Source organism: Cyprinus carpio, chromosome A20 (genome assembly GCF_018340385.1).
Source record: "Cyprinus carpio isolate SPL01 chromosome A20, ASM1834038v1, whole genome shotgun sequence".
Taxonomy (NCBI): domain Eukaryota; kingdom Metazoa; phylum Chordata; class Actinopteri; order Cypriniformes; family Cyprinidae; genus Cyprinus; species Cyprinus carpio.
In genome coordinates, this window is record NC_056591.1 from 900,496 (window position 1) to 922,222 (window position 21,727).

General features: G+C 38.8%; 1 protein-coding gene across 21 annotated transcripts in view; it reads right to left on the bottom strand.

Annotated features, from left to right (window-relative positions):
* Nucleotides 1-21,727, bottom strand: part of epb41l2 (erythrocyte membrane protein band 4.1 like 2) — a 71,760-nt gene that overhangs the window by 37,472 nt on the left and 12,561 nt on the right. For all 21 annotated transcript variants that reach the window (XR_006162706.1, XM_042777279.1, XM_042777282.1 and 18 more), the window contains exons 2-6: nt 14,254-14,356; nt 13,637-13,924; nt 12,277-12,447; nt 4,078-4,182; nt 3,432-3,474 (exon numbers count right to left, since the gene is read on the bottom strand). Coding sequence is in view for 20 of the 21 variants with exons in the window: in XM_042777279.1 (XP_042633213.1) it covers nt 3,432-3,474; nt 4,078-4,182; nt 12,277-12,447; nt 13,637-13,924; nt 14,254-14,343 (697 nt within the window). In the remaining variant the exon portion in view is untranslated. The remainder of the gene's footprint in view (nt 1-3,431; nt 3,475-4,077; nt 4,183-12,276; nt 12,448-13,636; nt 13,925-14,253; nt 14,357-21,727) is intronic.

A 21,727-nucleotide genomic window follows, 5' to 3' on the forward strand; every position in this document is an offset into this window, starting at 1 on the left:
TTCTGGGGATTGTGTGTGTGAGAGAGAGAGTGTGTGTATGTGTGTGCGTTTAATTTTTTAAAGAGTAAGTCATTTTGTTGTTTTTGTTGCATTTTTTCATGTCTGTAGAGCTTATATTGAATTTAATTTCAGTTTTAGTTATTTTAGTACATCTAAACGAAAAAATGTGTTGGCAACTAGTTGAAAGAAAATAAGTTATTTTATTTTATTTCAGTTAACATTAATTTCGAGTGTTGATTTTTCTAATAGTTTTAGTATAATTCCCTGCTCATCACACACTGCTGTTCTCCAGTAAGATCGTCAGTCAGAGATTATGTCATGATCAAACATGAATCACTGCATGTGAATGCTGCTTTGTTACTGGATCTAAAGGAGTGGTTCCTGTTCATATTTCAGATGTTTTTCACACTTCTGTTCTCTGGTGAAGCATCAATGATTGATCTGGAGCTGAAGCACAGCACTAACAAATTAACAATCGTCCAGAAGTGAGACGGCTGAAGAAGCGTGGGTCAGTGGAAGGAAATGAGGTGAATATAATCACGCGCTCACTCACTATACAGACAGAATGAGTGGACTGAGCTCATGTATGCTGGACAGCAGATACGCTGAACTTCAGGTCAGGTCCCAGTGCTGTGCGCTGACTCGGGGTCAGAGGTCAGGACGCAGTGCAGCAAAGTCAACCTCATTCTTTTACTAAGAGTGTCTGAAAACGAGGACACAGCTGCCGTTTTTATAGAGGTGTCCTTCAGAAGGAGAGCTGCTCTTGTGCGCTTCCTCTCTCTCAGTCTGTCCTGTTTTTCTATTTTCAGCTCTCCTCCAGACGCTCTACAGACGCAGAGACTGAGTCATAACAGCAGATGAGACGTCTGATTCACCTGTGTGTGTGTGTGTGTGTGTGTGTGTGTGTGTGTGTGTGTGTGTGTGTGTGTCTCACATCCACTGCACCTGACAAACAATAGCACACTTCAGAGCGAACAGGAAGTGTTCAGCACACACTCACTCATTCACCGGCTATAAAAGCATGTGTTGACTCTATAAAGCTACTGAGAGTTTAGACTTCATCAAGTCTCACGTGGTTCAGTCTGACTGTAGAAACGCTTCAGGTGTCTTTCTGCTGTCAAATCTTTACTGATTTTTGTCAAGTAAACATCAGAATAACGTTGATATTGTTAGTAATATTTCCAGTTAGGGCTGGGCGAAAAAACAATAATGATAATTGTTTGAATTACAAGTTGGTTTGTGTGATGTTAAGAAGTGTTTTGTATTTATTGTAGGTATTTTTTATGTGACGGTAGTTGTAGGAATATGCGCTGCTCATGTGACGCACTGATCCACAGTTTGTTTGTGATTAAGTTGTAATTATGCATTTATACTAAACGTATTTAAACTACTGTTTTTCATACAAATACCTAGAAACCATATAGTTAGATTTTTACCATGATACCGAGGTGCTGTATGTGTGGTTTCAACTGCTTATCATCTAAATGTATGCTACTATGGAAACCAATGATTCATTTTAAGTCAAACAGTCAGAATAATTGTATAATTAATAATTACTACTAATAGTAATAGTAATAATTAATGACATTTCACCATATTAAAAATGAGGTGGTTACAACTTTTACAGATGTTGCTGTTTTTGTTAATGAACATGAATGTACATCTGCATCCGAACTCAAGCTACTGTCAAATGTGTCTTTCTAAGAGACAAAATAATGCAATATTATGATATAGCAGGCTGCACTGTACACTGTGCTGAAGACACGCGTCATCAAAGTCAGGAACACCAACCTGCTTCATGATCTGAAACAATAACACGCATTATAACATGCAGAAACTAAGAAATTCATGTTTCTATAGAGTCATTTATTTTGTTATGGAAAAATGACTGGAAAAATGTGAAGAATTCAAAAACCTGAAGTTTTAAGACTAGCGTAAAACCACATTTAAAAATCAATTAGGAGCAAAAATCTGCCTTTAAACTTGAAAGAAATAAAGATTTGAAGTTTATCGAGATAATTATCTTTTTTTATTGTGATTATTTCCAGATGAACACTTACTGGACTAAAGCAGCTTTTAGAACAATCAGTGCGTCTCAAACCTGATCATCAGGATCTTCTGAGGAGCGTTTACGTCTTCATCTCTCAATCATCATTGCATTATAGGTTTGGATCATTTACATCTCATCTTACATATTATTGGAGATAATAGCCAACAGAGCAACAATTGATGTTTATATCTTTTTAGGTCAGTATCTGCTGTACTGTTATATATTACAAGCAGCAGAATCTTTAGAATCATAGAAATATCAGCATCTGCAACCAATTGCATATTTTTGCTCAGTTTGTGTCTCTGAATAAAACCGTGTCGATAAAAAAGCATGATGTATCAAATATGATACTCAACAAAAAACACATATGCTACCTTTTTAGAAGTCTACAGGATCAATAAACAGTTCCTTTTTTTTTTTAACAAAAAATCCTGAGTATTATTCAATGTGAGGCTACACATGGTTCAAGGCTTTAAAGGTCCACTGCTCTGAAACACGCAGCGTTAAGGCCTGTTCACACCAAGAATGATAACTATAAAGATAACTATAAAGATAACGATAATAGCGTCCACACTAGCGAACGATATCTTCTGTTTATTCTAAGCGCATGCTCGTCTGGCGCTTTAAATTCTCGAGCACGTTACAACAGGATGGATTCTGATTGGCTGTCATTTTTTTATCGTTCTTCAGCTGGAAAAAATCGTTTTGAAAGTGATTCCAACGATATCTTTTTTCTTTGTCTTTATCGTTAAAGTTGTGGTGTGGACGCTGCTGTTCTTTAATACTGAAAACGATTTTTAGAACTATATCTTTATCGTTATCTTTATAGTTATCGTCCTTGGTGTGAACGAGCCTTTTTTATGTGTTTTGAGGTAAACTGGTGTGATGGGCGCGGGGCATTTTTATCTGTGCTGACGGATTTTTGTGGACTGCCAATAGCGTTTTGTTTCTATCACAGCTTGGGCCAGAGCCGTTGAGCGTATGACAGTCACAGTCCTTTAGATTCAATATGAAACTGTTACTAAAGCTAAGCAGTGATCTTAATCAAGCTGAGGATATGTAGTTTGAAAAGTGTCTTATCTCTTCTACTCGTCAGTGCTGTTTAAGGGGCAAACTGAACTGATTTCTGCATGTCATTCTGAAGATCAAACATCAGAATCCTAATCGATCAGCTGGGAGCAGGCATCAGTGTTTTGTGGATGGTTTTGATTGTGTTTGTGCGGTGTGAAGGAGGAATCCGCTCTCACTCCACCCTGTGTGCGTCATTCCAGCGCTCTGATAATTACAGCTGTTCGAACTGCAGATGTGTGCGAGGACGGCCGAGCCAGAGAGACACAAACCCACCCAGACCAAGACATGAGGAGAAAGAGACAGCACGTACTGCGGATCTGACGCTTGATCTCCTTGGTCGGGTCCAGCCAGCACTGCAACACAAACACAGACACAGAGTCCTCAAACACATCGCTACCTAAAGTCCATCGCATCAGTTATTTAATAGGAGCTTATTTCTCTTATACATCTCTTGATTTTGGAGGTTGCATTAGATTACGTTTCGAATGCAATCAGAACAATTAAAACCTAAAACAGTGAAATTGGATCAAATAAAACAGAATTTGAGAGGGGAAAAACAAACAGATTTCATAGGGCTGTACTAAAGAGGCTCTGAATCATATGGTCTTGATTACTGGCTCAATCAGCTGCACTGAATGACTGAAAACAACACGCCTGGCCAAACCCATGACGCTTTAGCTTAACTTCATGCTTCACCACCAACTCGTGTGAGTGCTCTGCAGTCTTGGGTTTGACATCAGCATCAGTGTTCGTCTGGTTTCAGAGCTCGTGACGATGTGATCACAACCTGACCATTAAAACTCACACAACGTCATAAGCACACGAGGCATACGGACTGCTCTTATGATATAGTGCTGTTTGTTTGTTTCTGGAGTTAATGCATCTGGTTGTTTTAGTGAACGTGAACTGAACCCATGTCACGGAGAATGTGTTGTATGTGTCCGTCCGTGTCTCACCCTCTGCTCAGCGTTGTCTTTAAAGCTCAGGCCGAAGTAGTCCTTCTCCAACAGATTCAGGTGCTCGCAGACTTGAAAAAACAGGTACTGGCCTTTCGCCCGTTTCTGGAGAGACAATGAAGAAGAGAGATGTGAGCACACTTTACAGTACAGACCGTGGAGTATTTGGACATTGTGATCCAAAGAATGTTTGCCTATTTTTGATGGATGCTGTGTTCAAGCAGCACAGTAGATACAAAAAACAGTACAAAATCCTGTCAGTTTCAAGATAAACACCCTGCGCAGACTCCCGATGGTATTCACATCACTATATCCTTGCCAGGAGGCCAGAAATGGTAAGTGAAATATAGATACAAGATTTAAATTATTTTGTATTTTTGGTTAATGTATGGAGTTTTAATTTTTTATCCGTTGTCGTTCATAAATAGAATTTTGTATTGTTTTAAATTTGATGTCAGGATTAATTTGGATGTGTTTTAGAATCTGTAATATGGTTTCTTATAAATAACACGTGAAAAAACAGGGTTTTGCTAATGTATGTTTCTGCTGATGGCTTCCCGGTACATTACAACAACAGTGATGAGGAACAAAAAAAACCTGGACAAACCATTCGCTCTTGTTCAATGTGAATGCTGTATGCTGGAGCAGTCATTTATTTTCTTTATCACCCGGCGCACAGGAGAGACTTGAACAGCACATGTAGAGTTCTGTGTTGAAACTAAACTCATTTAAGTTTGCCAGTTTAAACATTTAAGAGCCAGAGGACGAGAGCTCGTGCGAGCAGTGAGAAGATTTGTGCATGCGCTCATCCGAAGCGCGCATCCCAGAACACGCACAAATATTAAGCTCTCGCTGAAGTATTGTGTTTGAATGGACAAATTCACACAAAAATAGCCGGCTGAACGTACTGTATCAGTGCATTCTCTTAAAGTGACAGTCTTAATATTAATCGAACAGCAACAACAGAGAAATCATTTACTGCTTTTGATTGGATAATGACTTGGATAAAGATTAATCTTTAATTTATTCAGTCAAATATGCAATGCTGTATTACATTTGATTACTTCATTCAATTTCTGTACCTAAAAACTAATGCTAGACCCACCTAAAAAACCTGAAAATCACTGTTTATTTTATTTGTATCTTTACTTTTTTGTATTTATTTGTGCTGTTGCTAGTAGTTATATAGAATATTCTTATTTTCTTTATTTTTATTTGAAAGTATAGTTTCTCCATAAACACAGCACATACAGAAACACACCGAAACCGTGATACAAACAGAACCGTGAAAAGTTGAACCGCTCCTACTGTCTACACTGGACGCGACAAAGAGAACGATGCAAATCATTTAATATACACGATAAAATAATTGTCAACGATAATAATGCATTAACTTGTCCAGCTGTAATATATACAAGTATGTAAGTAAATAGAGTCCAAAACAACAATGGACTCTATCACAGACTTTCACTGTATGGACCAAACCAAAATGACAAAAACAATGACTTCTTGTTTTTTAAGTTCCATGGATAAAGATGATCAGGGTTGGAAGAATGTGATGGTGAGTAAATGAGGACAGAAGTGTCATTTTTGTCTGGTATTTCGAGCATTCCTGTAAATGCCAGCACGAGTCTGAATGGTGAGTGCGTGGAGTCTCAGAGACGCTCTGAAGCGCCACACACAGACGCGGGGTTATAATGGGCCTATTGGAGCCGCTGGACAGCAGCAGACAGACGGTTGATGTGGACAGCGTGACTCCTGAGGAATGAGAGGCTGGTTCGAGCTCCTCTCCAGACACCAGGAGCGTCTGAAGACAGAGAACAGCGCTGCATTCATCTGTCTGCTCCAAGTGCTCATGCACATCAGTCCAGGTCTCTCACACCAAAAATCTTGAATGTAGTTACACATCCACCTCTGTCCAATGCCCCATGATGCTTTGCACACTTATTATCAACCCCAAAGCTCAAACAAGTCTTTCTGCAGCAACATTAGATTTTACTGTAGTGATATATGCTTTATTAGATTATATTATGTAACATGCATGTTGTGTGAATAAAAAATGTCCCATCTTTATAAAGAACATTGATGGATATGCCAAAGCACTTTCTGTCTTTTTGACAAATAACAAACTTATTTCTCTGGTAACACTGGGATCAGAAGGTTTTTTCTTTTTTATAAATGGGGTTGGTGGTTATGCAAAAGGGGTAGAGCTGTGAGAAAAAGAGAGATTCTTGAAAAAGAGAGATTCTTACTGTATTCCAGTGAATTATCTGTAGGATAATAGGAAAAGTAGGAAAGTACAGCAGATAGACATGACCGTGAGATTTAAATCGTTTTTTTTAGTTTATCTTTATATGAGAGTTATGATTGTTGTGGTGTGTGTTTTTCAGTTTGGTTTCAGTAAAGAAGAAGTGCTTTATCACACAGGACTGTAAAAACAGTTTACTTCTACATGGAGCCGAACACTTTATCTCTCTAAACTCCACTTCTGCTTATGGAATAAATTAGGAATGGCTGACAACAACATGTGATGCTTCATCAGTGTAAATCTCATATCAACTACACGCACATAAACAAAAACAGAGAGGGTGTTTTAATCTGTCTGGTTAGGATGTGACTCACAAAACACCATAAGCTGCTGTTATGGATGCAATTCCACAAACTAATCCCAGCGTTCCCTCGCAGCAGATTTACGGATGAGTGATCAGACGTCACGCTCCGTGAACTCTGCAGACGCTGCTTCAACACACACACACACATAGCGGCTGCTCCTGCATGAGTGAAGTGCATCAGGTGAACGGCGAGAGTAAACAAACACTAGTGTATCACACACAGCATGGCCTCAGAACGCCGGAGGTGCTCATGGGTGGAGACAATAACATCCACTGCTGAATCTGTGAGGCAGAAACATCACTTGTGTTGCTCAACACACACGAGGAGAGCATGAACGTCAGATGATCCTCATCTAGAGTGAAGGAAGTGACTGTGTGGTAATAATTTCACCACAGAAAAGTGCTGTTAGCCATTAAGCAGTGACAACTAGGATGATGAAGATACATGGATGAATATGAAATAAAGTGCAGGAGATGTGTGAGATTAAAAAGAGTTATTAAAAGTGCAGTACGCTCCTGGGGAAAATAAAAACTCAATTTGGAAGCTGAAGAGTCAGATTCACAAACAATTATGTCAAAATGCATTTCTTGGTGAGTAACCATGTAAACTAAGCACTCAATTCTGTCTTAAGTGAATGTAAACAGCTGGGAGAGAATCTAAATGATTAGTCTGTTAATGCAGTGCAATCCCATGAGGACTGAGAGATGAATAAACAAACGCTCCTCAAAAGATCCTGATGATCAGATTTGAGACTCTAAAACATGATTGATGGAGAATCAAGTAAAGCTGAGCTGCTTCAGTCCAGTAAGAGTTCATCTGGAGATATTACTGCAGTTATTCTGACCTTTACTTGATCAAAATCACTCAAGATCTGACACGAGCTGAAGCTGGACGCTTGTACAGTTACACTACAAGTCTTCGGGAGCAGGAGTATGTGCTGTTGTTACTCATGCACAGCACTGTACAGTTCAGAAGTGGATTATTATGAGCAAATGTCTAGCAGCTGTAAGATCACATGATCAGAGAGACATGAATGCGCAGAATAGACTAGATCTATGAGAGAGAAAAGAAACTAATGGATCAGAGAGAGTGAATAAATGAGAGACAAAGCCTAAAAGAACACGATGAAAGAAAGATGAATGAGAACAAAAGAAGGAACTCACTAATAGCATGAATGCATTCACTGTGAAGTAGAGGATCACTGATGGGATGTTTGAGCAGGGTTTACGCAGGATCACAGAGAGTGACTGTGAATGAAGCATCCATTAAAAACATACCTCCATGACAGGTTTATTAAAAACACAACGCCACTCAGTCTCCAGAGAGAGTCAGAGACTAGAATCAGAAGCACAACAGATGAAGAGGCAGCGCTCCTAACCTCCGTGTGGGGTCGTTCAGCGGTCCTGAGAGCCCTCACTGTCCCATCACGTCTGGAACGCTTTGTGTGAAGCTGCGCCGGAGACAGAGGCGCTCATCTCTGAGCAAACATGCCACCGTCTCGTGCATGAACACACCAGGACAACAGCACTTAGTGATGCCTCAGCACCTTCTGGTGACAGGACAAAGCCGAGGCTGCTGAGAGCTCACAGAGCGGCCGTCACATCCCAACACTCACCTGCACTGCACCAGAGGACAGCTTCTCACCTTCACAGAGCACACCTCTTTAACACGCTCTTACATGCCATTTAACATACATTTAACAGATTATTCTGATCAACTTTTAATTATATTATATTATATAATTAACTAAAATATTAGACGTAACAGTTAAACATTTTAGAAACATACCATTCTTTCAAATGCTCGTGTGTGTTTCGGTGTTACATGATTTTGGACGTAACAGATGGGTGTGGTGTGGAATAAATCAGCAGCAGACTAGGGCTACTCGATTATGGCAAAAATCATAATCATGATTATTTTGGTCAATATTGTAATCACGATTATTTGACACGATTATGAGGGGGCCATATGACAAAAACTTTATATGAGTGATTTTTTTAAAGATAGTGACACATATGTATTTCCTGTTAATAAGGCTGCTACAATCATTATATCTGCACTGTTTACTTCACTGTTTTGCACTCTATCTGCCATGTGCCTTGTGCTGCTTTACTTATCTTTCTTTTTATATGACCTATTTGTATATTTGTATAGTTGTACTTTGTATTTTATATTTAATGTTCTACTGTTAGTGTTATCTGTATGCACCGGGGGTCTGAGAGTAACGCAATTTCAATTCTCTGTATGTACTGTACATGTGGAAGAATTGACAATAAAGCAGACTTGACTTGACATTTGACTTGAAATAATTAAACTGTCAGTAATAAAAAAGCAAAGGACAAATACAATAGAATAAAAAGATACAAATTAAACAAACTGTGCTTTAATGTTTGTTTTTTTTGTTAGTGTATTTTAATGCCTATTTTAAAAAAAATGGGGGGTGACAGTTAAGGGGTTAATTCTCATCTCAGTTTTAGTTTGGCTTTAGTTTTGTATTTATTGCAGTTTATGGATTTTCATAATCGTTGGAGGCCAAAATCAAAATCAAAACGTTTTTTCAATTAATTGCACAGCCCTACATCAGACCATAAGATAAACTGATCTAAAAGTTTAACAATAATAAAATATAATAACAACAATAATATACCACCCATCATTAAGTATAAGCCATAACATAAGTTTACTTCAAGCAATTAAAATGTAACAAAATGAATAATAAAGTAGTAAATAAAAGTAACTCTGTAACAAGCAAATACACAAATCAGTACTAACCTACAGTTCACTAATCAGTGCAGCCTCTGTGTGTTGTAGGGCTGCCCCCAAATAGTCGACTAAACATTAGTCGATATGAAGAGGGCTTGGTCGAATACATTTTCATTAGGTGGTTAGTCGAAAAAAAAATCACGTGAAAAAATTACGCAATAAGGGGTTGCGCAGTCAGTGTATGACATGACATCAAAGCAACGAGAGATCAACGAGATCTCGTGCCTCGCGGTATACCAAAGCGCACTTCAGAGCGCATCTTTTCAAAGGCCGGCTTCATTGTGGACAAGTCGAGAAGCTCCCTTCTTCCCAACAATGTGGACAAGCTGGTGTTCCTCTCACATAATATGAAAAAAATAAATAAAATCGAATTGAAAGCTTAGGTAAGAATGCTTAATTTCCTTTTTGTAGTGTTTCTGTTTGCTATCTGTTAGGCTATATTTAAAAAAACCCGGGTATTTTTATAACGGGTAGGCTATACAAATAAATAAATACATATTCGTTATTATATAATGCAGAAGTTGTTTTTTCTTCTGTAAGAAAAATTAGTCTGATGTTCGCAATTTGTTGTTTCAGGTCAAAAACTCATCCGTCGTCTTAATGGCAGTTTGCAGCTTTGCTCTGATATTTTTGATTTGTATTAGTGTTCTTTAAATTATTTGTTCCACATTTTGTCTTAAATATAGTTGTTCTAAACAATTTAATCAAATACTTAGGCTGTTGATTTGTTTGCCGCCTTCTTTTTTATTCTAAGTTTTGGCGTTGTGCCATGTGCCATGTGCATTTATTAAATTGTTCGTTTTTTGTTAATTTTCCTTTTGAACAATATAAAAATTATATTAATTTTCCACTGTATTTTACTATTTTTTACCAACCAGCGTTTTTGCTACAACAGCGTTTTTTTTTTTTGCTACTACATAAGTTTATTTAATTTATTTTTTAAATTTTAGTTTATTTTTCAGTGAATGAGGAGCGAAATATGCACCAAGCAAAAACTGATGTGTAACTGTTACAGTTTGTATTTTTGATAATAAATTATTTGTACACAGGCCTCTGATTGCTGTTTTTATGTTATAAGCCTTACTACTGATTTTTGTGTCCATAAGCGCTGTATACTTTAAATTTACTATTCAAGAACTTCATTTTCATTTTACGCGCTAATTATGCTTTAGCATTTTTACTTCAAATACTTGTCAGTTTTTTTTTTTTTTTTTAGTTTTTTTTTGGTACCCTAGTGTGTAACTGTTTTACAGTGTGTGTTGTGTGTTTTGATAAGCAAATTATTAAACCTTCAGAATGCACAGGCACTGTGGGGTCAGAGGTCAGCGATTTGCTCCTGTTTTTATGTTATAATTAGCTCTACTTAAACACGTTCCGGCCACTAATTTTTTTTTCTTGCTGAGTCCATAAGCGCTGTGCAAAAAACATTACTTTTACCAACGTACTTTAACTATGTCAGTTTTAATTTGACCCGTGCTTCATTTACATTTTGATTACCTGCGCTTATATATCATGCTTTAGCATTTTATATATCATATGGAAGTGTATAAACTGCCATTTCAACTTGGGACTAAATAAGTTTCTTATGCTCATAAAGGCTTCTATTTGATAAAAATATTGAATATTATTTCACAAAATAATGTTGTGAAATATTATGCAATTTAAAATAAAAGTTTTTTATATTAATATACTTTAAAATATAATTTATTCCTATAAATTTGAACAGATTTTATTCGACTGAATCACGCTATTCTAAATGCTGAGGAGTGTTGGAAAGTCAATGTTTTTTAGGAATTTTTTATCTTTAGTCGGGGGCAGCCCTAGTGTTACAATTGACTGTTTGTGGTTATTTTTTTTTATTTTTTTAAAGAAATTAATACTTTTTTCAGCAAGAATGTGTTAAAAATGGATAAAAAGTGTGTGTGTGTGTTCTTTTTAACTTTTTTATTGTCTAAGTCAAAGAAAAAAGTGTTCCAGCACAAACAGATTCCCCACTGATAATAAATTAGCAGATAGAATGATTTCTGAAGGATAATATGACACTGAAGGCATGCTGACAGCTTTGCTCCACGGGAATAAATGATATTTTAAAGGTTAGAAATTGCAATAACACCAATATTACTGTGTTTTTCTGTCGGTGGGGGTGTTGACAGACCTTCAGAAGGTTAATAATATAGGCCTAACATAATATATATGAACACACCCAACAGATCACTGTGAACGTCAATTCTTCTATAGGGGTCAGAGGTTTGTTACCGCGCACACATTTGAATCGCTTCTTTAATACATGATGACGTTTTATTTCACATGTCATTGCGTTTGCGTCGGCTCTCGAGTCAGCACAATGCAACCATTAAAATATTCGGTTTCAACAGCTGGCGCACATCATTCCCTTTCTACAGCTCTACTTAAACACACTCCTCCTGCAACTCAGATTTTATTTATTTGCGCGGCACAATTATGTATTTTTTTTAATTATATATATATATATATATATATATATATTATTTTACAATTATGTATTTGTAATTTTATATGCCTGATGATAGTGAGCTACGCTGCTTATCAGACTATAAATAGACACAAATCCACATCTACACAGCAGGATTACTGTCATCCTGAATTATCATAAAATAAATAGCAGTGAAACACAGACAGACAGAAGCCCGCTGATCACAGTCAGACCACCAGCAGGAAATGGAGTGCCATTAGATTCTAATGTGGACTTCAGCATCCATCCCCTCATGCAGACCTCACCCGCTCATCCGCTGTAGAGCAGAATGATTTTAACATCACAATGCTAATGTGCCCAGACTGTCTTACCTCCACCTCACAGGAGAACTGGCTACCGTCCAGCAGGGTCACGTGACACACCACCATCTTCATCTTCTTGTTGAGTTTGAGTGCTGACAGCCCACTCGCCTCGTGCGGGATCACTTGTTCTTCCTCCTTCGTCTCTACCTCTTTCTCCTCTGATTTCTCCTCTCTCACAGGCTGCAGACACACACACACACACACACTAGGTTAACACACACATGTGCGCTCTGGTGTTTTCCAGCGGAGCGGATGGCTGCTGCATGATGTCACTGGGCGGATGCTGGAGGACTGATGGGTTTTGGCCGAAGCGTTTATTCTGACGGCGTCATGTGACGGAGCGCGAGCGTGTCTGGAGTCCTCCGTCATGTTCAGCATCTGATCTGCATCACACGATGGCTGAACGATCCGCAGTCAAACCCAGGAGCAGGAGACGAGCTCCAGTGCGTCTCAGGACTGCAGCGGTGCAGTACAGACCATGAAACTGCAGTCTCTCACTTCTAGCTGTCTGCTCTGAATTCATCCCCAGTGAAGGTGACAGTAATTCAATGATTTGAATTAAAATATTATGTTGATGAAAGTATGACAAGAACAAAACCATTGCTTGATGCATGCATCAATATTATTTTTTATATATATATATATAAAAATATTGATTAAATTTGTTGAAATTAATATATAAAATCTTTGGTTTAAAAAATGTATTTAATTTTGCATTTTGACATAAAATGTTATTTGCATCAACTAAAATTAGATCAGAGTGCATGTGTTTAAAATGAATGAATATAACAAAATACAGACTAAACTGAAATGGTATTTTTGTCAAAAGACTAAAGCTGAGAAGTGAAGGCTGTGATCCATCCAGTGGTTCATCTGACTGATCCAGCGCATGATCTAGACACGTCTCCTGAGCTCAAGCAAATCACTCATACATGCTGACGTAAGTCTCTTCTGCTCACCAAGGCTGCATTTATATGATCAAAAATACAGTAGAAACAGTAATAATGTGAAATATTATCATTTAAAACAGCTGTTTTCTAAGTGAATATCTGAAGAGTTCATCTGATGACTCCGTTTTTAACAATTCTCAGAAATCATGTTTTGTCATTGTGCATTCCAGTTAAATCTCAAACAAACTGCAGTCGGGTTATTTTGACTAGGTTAAAAAAAAACAGCTAACACAGTAAAACACAATAAAAAAAGATAACATTATAAAAAACATGATTTTTGGAAATAAACTCTTCGTCTGTTAAACTGTAATTTATTTCTGTGATGCGCAGCTGTATTTTCAGCATCATTAGTGTCACATGATCTTCAGAAATCACTCTAATGTGCTGATCTGCTGCTCATTCCTCAGTGTTTGTCTCACCTGTGTGTCAGCACTGCCGATAGACTTCTCCTCCTCCGTCTGCTCTGTGCTGGCGGTCGCTGCGCCTGCTCCGTGCTTCTCCTCCTGCTCCTCCTGCACGGCCTCCACGCTCTCCTGCTTGGGCGGCGCTGAGCTCTCGCCGGGCTTGTCCTGGCTCTGTGATTTCTGTCGTTTAAGCCATGGAGGCAGGAAGCGGGAGATGCCCTTCTCTTTCTTCGGGCCTCCGTCAGCAGGAGGACTGCTGGGCTCCAGAGACGCAGCCGCTTCCGGATCGCTCGGGCTCTCCTCCTGCTCACGAGGAAACACACACAATCCTGGACTGAGATCCACTCTTCAATCACAATCTACGCTGTTTTCTGTTGATGTGTGAACAAAACTTTATTTTGTCTCTGGTCCATATTACAATAAGCTTCGTGATTTGTTACTTTTGATATGAAGAAGTATCCGCTCTCAGTTTTACAGCTAAATAAAAACAAATAATAAAATAGGTTTTGTCATTCTTTAATGTGTTGTGACAGATCAAGTGACACTTCCTCTTTGTTACTAGTGACGTGATCGAACATGGGAAGAGAACAGAAACGAGTCGTGTGTCTCGTGAGGAGCGAGGTCAGCTCTACCTGTGACGGCTCAGCACTGGCCGGGGCTGTCTGCTGCTGGACTTCAGGAACCTTCTTCACGTCGCTCTCTGATCCCACCTCTGTCGTCATCACGGCCGGCACACTAACACACACACAAACAACACGCCGGTCTTTAAGAGATCAGACCTCTGAAACATCCGAACCAGCCGGTCTTTTATTATTTCTGAGATCATGATGTATGAGAACTAAAATATTATAGAGAGATAAATAAATTTAGGTATCAAGCTCAATTATTTATTAAACGCATCGTAACTCTTGTTTGTGTTTGAGTATTTGTGTGTGTGTGTGTGTGTGTGTGTGTGTGTGTGTGTGTGTGTGTGTGTGTGAGAGCTCCACTGATACACCACACAAGCTGAACAAACACTCTCGACAGCGCTCACGAGACGCCCCACAATCCACTGCAGGAACATCAGCCGCTGCCTGACGGACCAATCAGCTGCCAGCTCAATGACATCAGCAACACTAACCGGCCAATAACTCACATCCTCCAGACTCAACACAATTCAGCAGACCCCGTCCTGGGACTCTTACTCAGCACTATGATCTCAGTACAGACCCGAGACAACTTCAGCTTTCAACACTGTTTAAATGAAGGTTTTGTTTGGTATGTTGTTAAGGGGTCATATGATGCTTTTTAAAGATCATTATTTTGTGTATTTGGTGTAACAGAATATGCTGACATGTTCAACATGACAATGTTCAAAAAACACATTATTTTTCAAATACTGTACATTATTGTAGGTCCTCTATGCCCCGCCTCTTTCAAACACAGTTTTCTACAAAGCCCCTCCTTCTGACAAGAGCAGTCTGCTCTGATTGGCCAGCTGACCCAGTGTATTGTGATTGGCTGAGCACTGCAAGCACTCGTTAGAAATGTAACGCCTCTTTCCATAATCGCGAGCTTCATCTTTCAACATAAATGTAAAGAAAGTAAATAATGTTCTTAGTTTTCATCATCAGTTCAAGCCTGAAAGAGGAACAGAGTGAGTGACAGACACAGAGATGAAGCTCCTGTGTGTCTGCAGTACACAAGCCATGGACGGTTAAGACTCCACTGTGTGAGCCTCTCTCTCTCAGACACACACACACACGCACACACATACACGATGCGCAAAACTCTGCAAATACTTAAACTAATAACAAAACACACTTACAGTAACTGATTCAGAAGCACCAGATTATCGTAGCAAAGTCAGAATTACCACAAAACGGTCGTCCATAAAATGTGTTGCTGTTTTGTTGTAAGTAATCTTAAAGATTCCTAAATGCATCTACTTTCAGAAGGACAAATAGTGTGCTTTTGCTTTCTCCTAGATACACACACATCTCCCTGACATGACTGCTTCAACGCTAACTGTTACTGAAACCACGCCTTCTTTCTCTGCTGAACATTTGGGCAGCATTACGTAAATATTTCCACACAGTGACGTAGAGATGTGGGACGTGTTAGAACCATAGGCTGTATAAAAACATGGACGTAGTGTCCGTGACGTCACTCGTAGACTCCTGAAGAGCGGTTTTGAAGCTCAAAGTGTGCAGAGCGGGCCGTCATCATCTTGGCAGCGCTTCACCGTGCGACTCTCCTGGATAATCGAAAATGGGCAAAAAGGCGGGAGCTGGTTGCTGAAGCCACGCCCACCTAGTGCGACAGCATTGTCAGCAGTGGCAATCCACCTGTCACTCAAGTGACCACGCCCCCTTAATTATGCAGAACTTTAAGGCTTAATATCATTTATACAGATGAATAAAAAAAATTCACCTCCTCACAGCTGTCATGAAGGGCAAAATTAGCTATATAGACCAAAATAATTTTTTTGCACCAGGCTGTAAACATGTTTTTCTCTGCTGTAAAGTTGGGCATTTTAACATGAGGAGTCTATGGGACTGACTCCCTTCTGCAGCCAGCCTCAAGCGGACAGTCGATGAATTACAGTTTTAGTCACTTCCGTGTTGGCTTCATGAGAGAGAGAGAGAGAGAGAGGGAGGTTGCTGCTTGGTTAGAACGAGACGTTTCAGGGGGGCGTGGCAGAGTCTTAACTTTTATAGAGAATATCTCTTTGGGTTTGAGACTTTAGTCTTTGCAGCTTCACAGATCTTCTTTATACACCAAGAGCTTGTAACACTCCAGAGAGAAAGGAAAACTTCTAATCACATCATATGACCCCTTTAAACAACAGTCCTGTCCAGTGAACACACTGCACTTCAGTCCCTCACAGCCTCGTTTTCTTCCCCAGCACTCTCCTGAGTAAGATCTGCTGCACACGTGTGTCTGGATCAGTCACACACACCTCAGGGTCACCAGGACACGCATGAGCACAGTGTTCCTCAACATGGGCTGAAAGAGAAGAGCTGGAGGAATTCTGGGAGATTGAGATCACACAGCTGTTACAACACACAGCAGAGACGTCCAGCTGACCCTCAGCCAGGGGAAAACCACTGACCAAAGCACAGCATGGAGTCAGCATGTGTGACATCATCATCCTCATCATCATCCTCAGACACACACGTGTGACATGAGTGTGTGTGTGCAGCAGCAGCCACTGGGTCAAAGCATACACACACACACACACACACACTACTGAGAGTTTGAGCTCACTATGATTATTTTATTTTAAAGAAACTGATACTTTTATGAATCAAGGCTGCACTGAACTGATCAAAGGAGACAGTAAAGACATGTACAATGTTACAGTAGATTTCTATTTCAAATAAATGCTGTCCTTTTAAACTTTCTATTCATCTGTGAATCCTGAAAAATCTAATTTATCACCATTTCCAAAAAATATTGTGCAGCATAACTGTGTTCAACATTGATAATAATCAGAAATGTTTTCCAGATCAGGTTGTGTGTGTGTGTGTGTGTGTGTGTGTGTTTTTTGTTTTTTTTTTTTTTTTTTTTTGTTACTCACTAATTAATAAATTGATTTGATTGGATTTGAGATTCAACACAAGCTGTCAAAACTAATCAGGATCCAGACAGAGCCACACAAACCACGCGTCCATCTGTCTGTCCGTCTCAGTACTGATGTTCATATAGCAATAACAGCAGAAGATGAGTGACAAACCAGATCATTTCAGAACACAATATAATTTATGCTGATAAGCTCTGGACGTTTTGACTCTATATGCATTAATCTAACAGCAGAAATAAATGCAACGGCAGAGTGACACAAGTCTGCATGTCTCTGTGTGAAGGACAGTGTCATCTACCACACACACACACACACCACACACACACACACACGTGACGCTCGGCTCACTGTATGAACATCACCTCCGGAGCTGCTCTGAGAGTCACTTCAGGAGGAAAACTACCAGCAAATACACACGGAAACTATAAGACCTTCACAACAACCCGGCGAAAGCCCGGATTAAACTGAAGAAATTATGACAAATATGTTAATACTGCATAATAAAATGTACTTCTCAAAGAAACAATAGTATTATTTTTAAAGAATATCAAAACCAAGATAGAAGATCCACCCATGTTTTAATTTATACAGTTCTGCAGCATCTTATTGAAGGAAGAAATAAATCACTGTTTTGTTGTGAATTATGGTTTCATTTGATTACATCTTAAAACATTGATTAAATTGCTTGTCATTAATTAATATTTCATTAAATAAAGTTGTATTAAATAATCCAATAATTAAATAATTAAATAAATAAAATGTGGGACAGAATGTGGGAAATAAAAGGCTTTCATAAAAGGTATCTTACTCTGTGGAGTTTAATTGTGAACAAACAAGTTCTGTTTACGATCATTCTCACGATTTTCTCACGTTTTTTTTTTTACAAAATGAGACTGAAGACATTATACAGTAAATGAAAAGCTGTTTTGTCAGGCTATTGCTGCACGTTTCTTTGAGAAAGATAACAAAACTCTATTGAAATTTTAAACCAAACCCCAAACCAAACAAGCAAGTTACACAAATAAAAGAAATCTCTTAATATGAACAAACACTGTCTGTACATTTATTTTTATGTTGTATTTTTGGGTTTAATCCTGATCCAAACAAAGATGCAGCATGAGTAGCTTTGATTATAGTATAATTTCTAAATTTGAAGCAAAAACAGAATGGTCTGACTTCAGTTTTGTGAAACGATACTACATGAACATATCTGAAGGATGCAGCAGACGAGCGGAGCAAGACACAGATTCACTCTCTGACAGCAGGTGGCGCTCATGAACATCAGTGATACAGTGTTTCCTGGGTTACGCTGTAAACAAAGAGCTGCTATTATGAACACTACTATACCACATAACCTTTCTAAAGACAGTCAGTTCCTCTCAGAGATACATTCATATAAACTTCTACACCAACTGTATCACAATTTCTTGAGCATTTCAACCAATTTTAATCATCACATATTTGAATTGATTTTCAACAGGCTCACGGTTAATCGTTACATCCCTAGTGATAAATACAGATATGGAAAAATAAACTGTTGTTTTAATATTTTAAGCCATATTGCCCAGCCCTCTTCTAATGGTTATCAGTGTGTGTGTATGTGTGTGTGTGTGTGTGAGAGAGAGATCTGTGCAGGTGTCCTGCTTTAGCATCTATTGTGTGACGCTCTCTGAATGACATCTAAAGCACTGGATCTTGTGTGTGTGTGTGTGTGTGTGTGTGTGTGTGTATGTATGTGTATGTGTATGTGTGTGTATGTGTGTGTGTGTGTGTATGTATGTTATGTTTTTTTTTTTTTTTTTTTGTCTGTGCAGGTGTCCTGCTTTAGCATCTATTGTGTGACACTCTCTGAATGACATCTAAAGCACTGGATCTTGTGTGTGTGTGTGTGTGTGTGTGTGTGTGTGTGTGTGTGTGTGTGAGAGACCAAAGCTCCGAGAGCAAACATTTCCCATGATAAGCACACAACAGTCCCCGTCTCCACACGTGAACAAACACACATTAGAGAGCGCTGCTGTGTGAGACTCACGTCACGATGACTTCATGAGTACTGCAATATTTCAAATATAACTCAGGCCTGCTTTTTTTTTTTTTCTTTGGTCATTTGTTAACATGTTCCACACTCCAGAGACATGTTTGTACTAAATAATAGGAAACAATTTAAAACAATTCAATGATAATTAATTTGTTGATATCATTTCTTGTTGACTAATTCTTGCATTAAAGGACTTCATTTTTAAAGGTTTATAACATTATCTGTTTGAATGGTCACAAGATACAACGTTACAAATTCACATTTTCTTCTTTTGTCTTAATTCTAGGGCTGTCACGGTGAAGGAATTTCCCTTGTGGTAACTTTGAGTACCTCAATAGCGCGGTATGCAGTATTATCGCATCTGAGTTACATGTGTTACGTGGTTATTAGTACATTAGAGTTGCACGAGTGCCATTTCACTGGTCAGCTGGTTTCCAGTATCGTGGCGAGCTCCGCCCACAGTGAAGCCTCATTGGTCCAAAACCTGTTAAACTCTGGTCCAGCGGTCAGCGCTCACACAGTCAGACCACTGACCATCAGTAACGGTGTTCCCGGCTCATCTGCTGCTCCGCTCACAAAATCTGAGTCTTGTGACGGCAATAAAGACAGACGTGATTAAAGTCACCTGACAGACGGGTGAAGAGACACTCCTCTGTCTGTCACACACACACACACACACACACACACTTGTGAAGACACTAAAGCACACACACACACACACACACACACACCTATAAACTAACACTCAGCTACACTACACGCTAAAAAACATTTGGCTCAACCAAAAACATTAATGCAACAGTTTCTATCAATCTTTCTGAGTTAGGACAACTTCTGATGAATTTGTTGAACCAATAAACTACATTGAGTTACATTAAAAACAAAGAGGTTGTTCCAACTAAATGAACCAAAAAAAACAGCTAAATATAGCTTACTAAGCATGTAAATGTAATAAATACTGCCCATTTGTCAGTTATCAAGCCAATTTCAAGTTACTATGAATACATTTTTAAAAATCTGTATAAATTACACACGACATTAAGCTGTAAGATATAAAGATCAACATCATGTCAACAGAACTCAACGTAATATTTGCAACTTAAAAGGTTTAGTTAAATTAATAGATTTTTCTTTTTTAAACTTGCAACCATTAATTTATTCTGAGTTAATTAAACTGAATTCAAGTTAAAGTTGTGTTAACAGATCCCCTGAATTCCTCAGAGAGTGTATTGCAGCATATTTTATTAAATTATCAAGTGAAACAGTGATGAGCATTTCATACACATTTTATTCACAATGCTTGCAGTTTAACCTGCAGTATTAATAAATCTGCATGTAAGACATATTTCTTGTATACTGCATTCATCAGTCTGTGCAGTACGCAGGTAAGAGACTCTGAACACACACACACACACTATCAGAGCACACAGAGACAGTAACAGATTCAGGCTGCTCTAAATCAAGTTACTGTAACGGGTTTACAGCTGCTTTCAACTGCAAAATGTGATTCCAGAGCATAAACACACACACACACACACACACACACACACCGGGGACAGATGGTTAGGGTCAGCAGTCACACACACTCATGAGGAAATAAACTCAGGCTGCAGGACACTGGAGAGAGAGCAATGTGAGCATATTAACTGTATTCTGTGCTCTGTGCTCTGTGTGTGTGTGTGTGTGTGTGTGTGTGTGTGTGTGTGTGTGTGTTTCTGGTCATTCATAACCACGGTCACTAGTGTGTGTGATCAGGGGAGTGTGTAGACTGCTAGTGACATTCACAAACCCCAGCACAAACTCTGACCGTATCCATGCGCTCATCCGTCAGGATTAGACTGGATTATTAAAGCAGACTGTGCTATTATTGGTTAATATTCTCAGACCCGCCCACTCGGCCCTCATGATGTCAGCAGACAGGCAGGTGAACGATTGAAGACTTTTTACAATAAACCACACAGTTAGTTGGCTTTGTGTTGACTTTAAGATTAGTTGGGTTGCTGTTGCATTTGCTAATTATGACACAGCTCATTTAAATATAAAAGTCTTAAAGGTGCAGTACCTAATTTCTTTGCAAAAAAGGAATTGCAAAAAAAAAATTATGACTGCATTTATTGAATGCATGAATTAACATTATATGAATCAAAAATGAGAGTGTTTGCAAGAAACAAATCCATCATTAAGATATTTTAACCTCAAACTGTTGCTTCTGGCTAAAATAAGAGTCCATAATAAGACTTCCTTCACTAAAAAAAAGTCCATCTCCTGTTTCCCTCTCATACCAAAATCCACACACAGACTCTCTCATTGGTCAACAGCTGCAGGATCTTTAAACATCAGCCATTTCTGACCAGCATGTTTGGACTCTAAGGTCACTGTTTGACAGTTCAAAGACAAACTGTTTCTCATGTCTTTCGCTTTTTTTTTTCCCCTCGCCTGCTGCCCCTTCCAGTTGCCGGGGCTCAGGTTGCTATGGAGACGTGCAGTTCCTGGTTACGCATGCAGT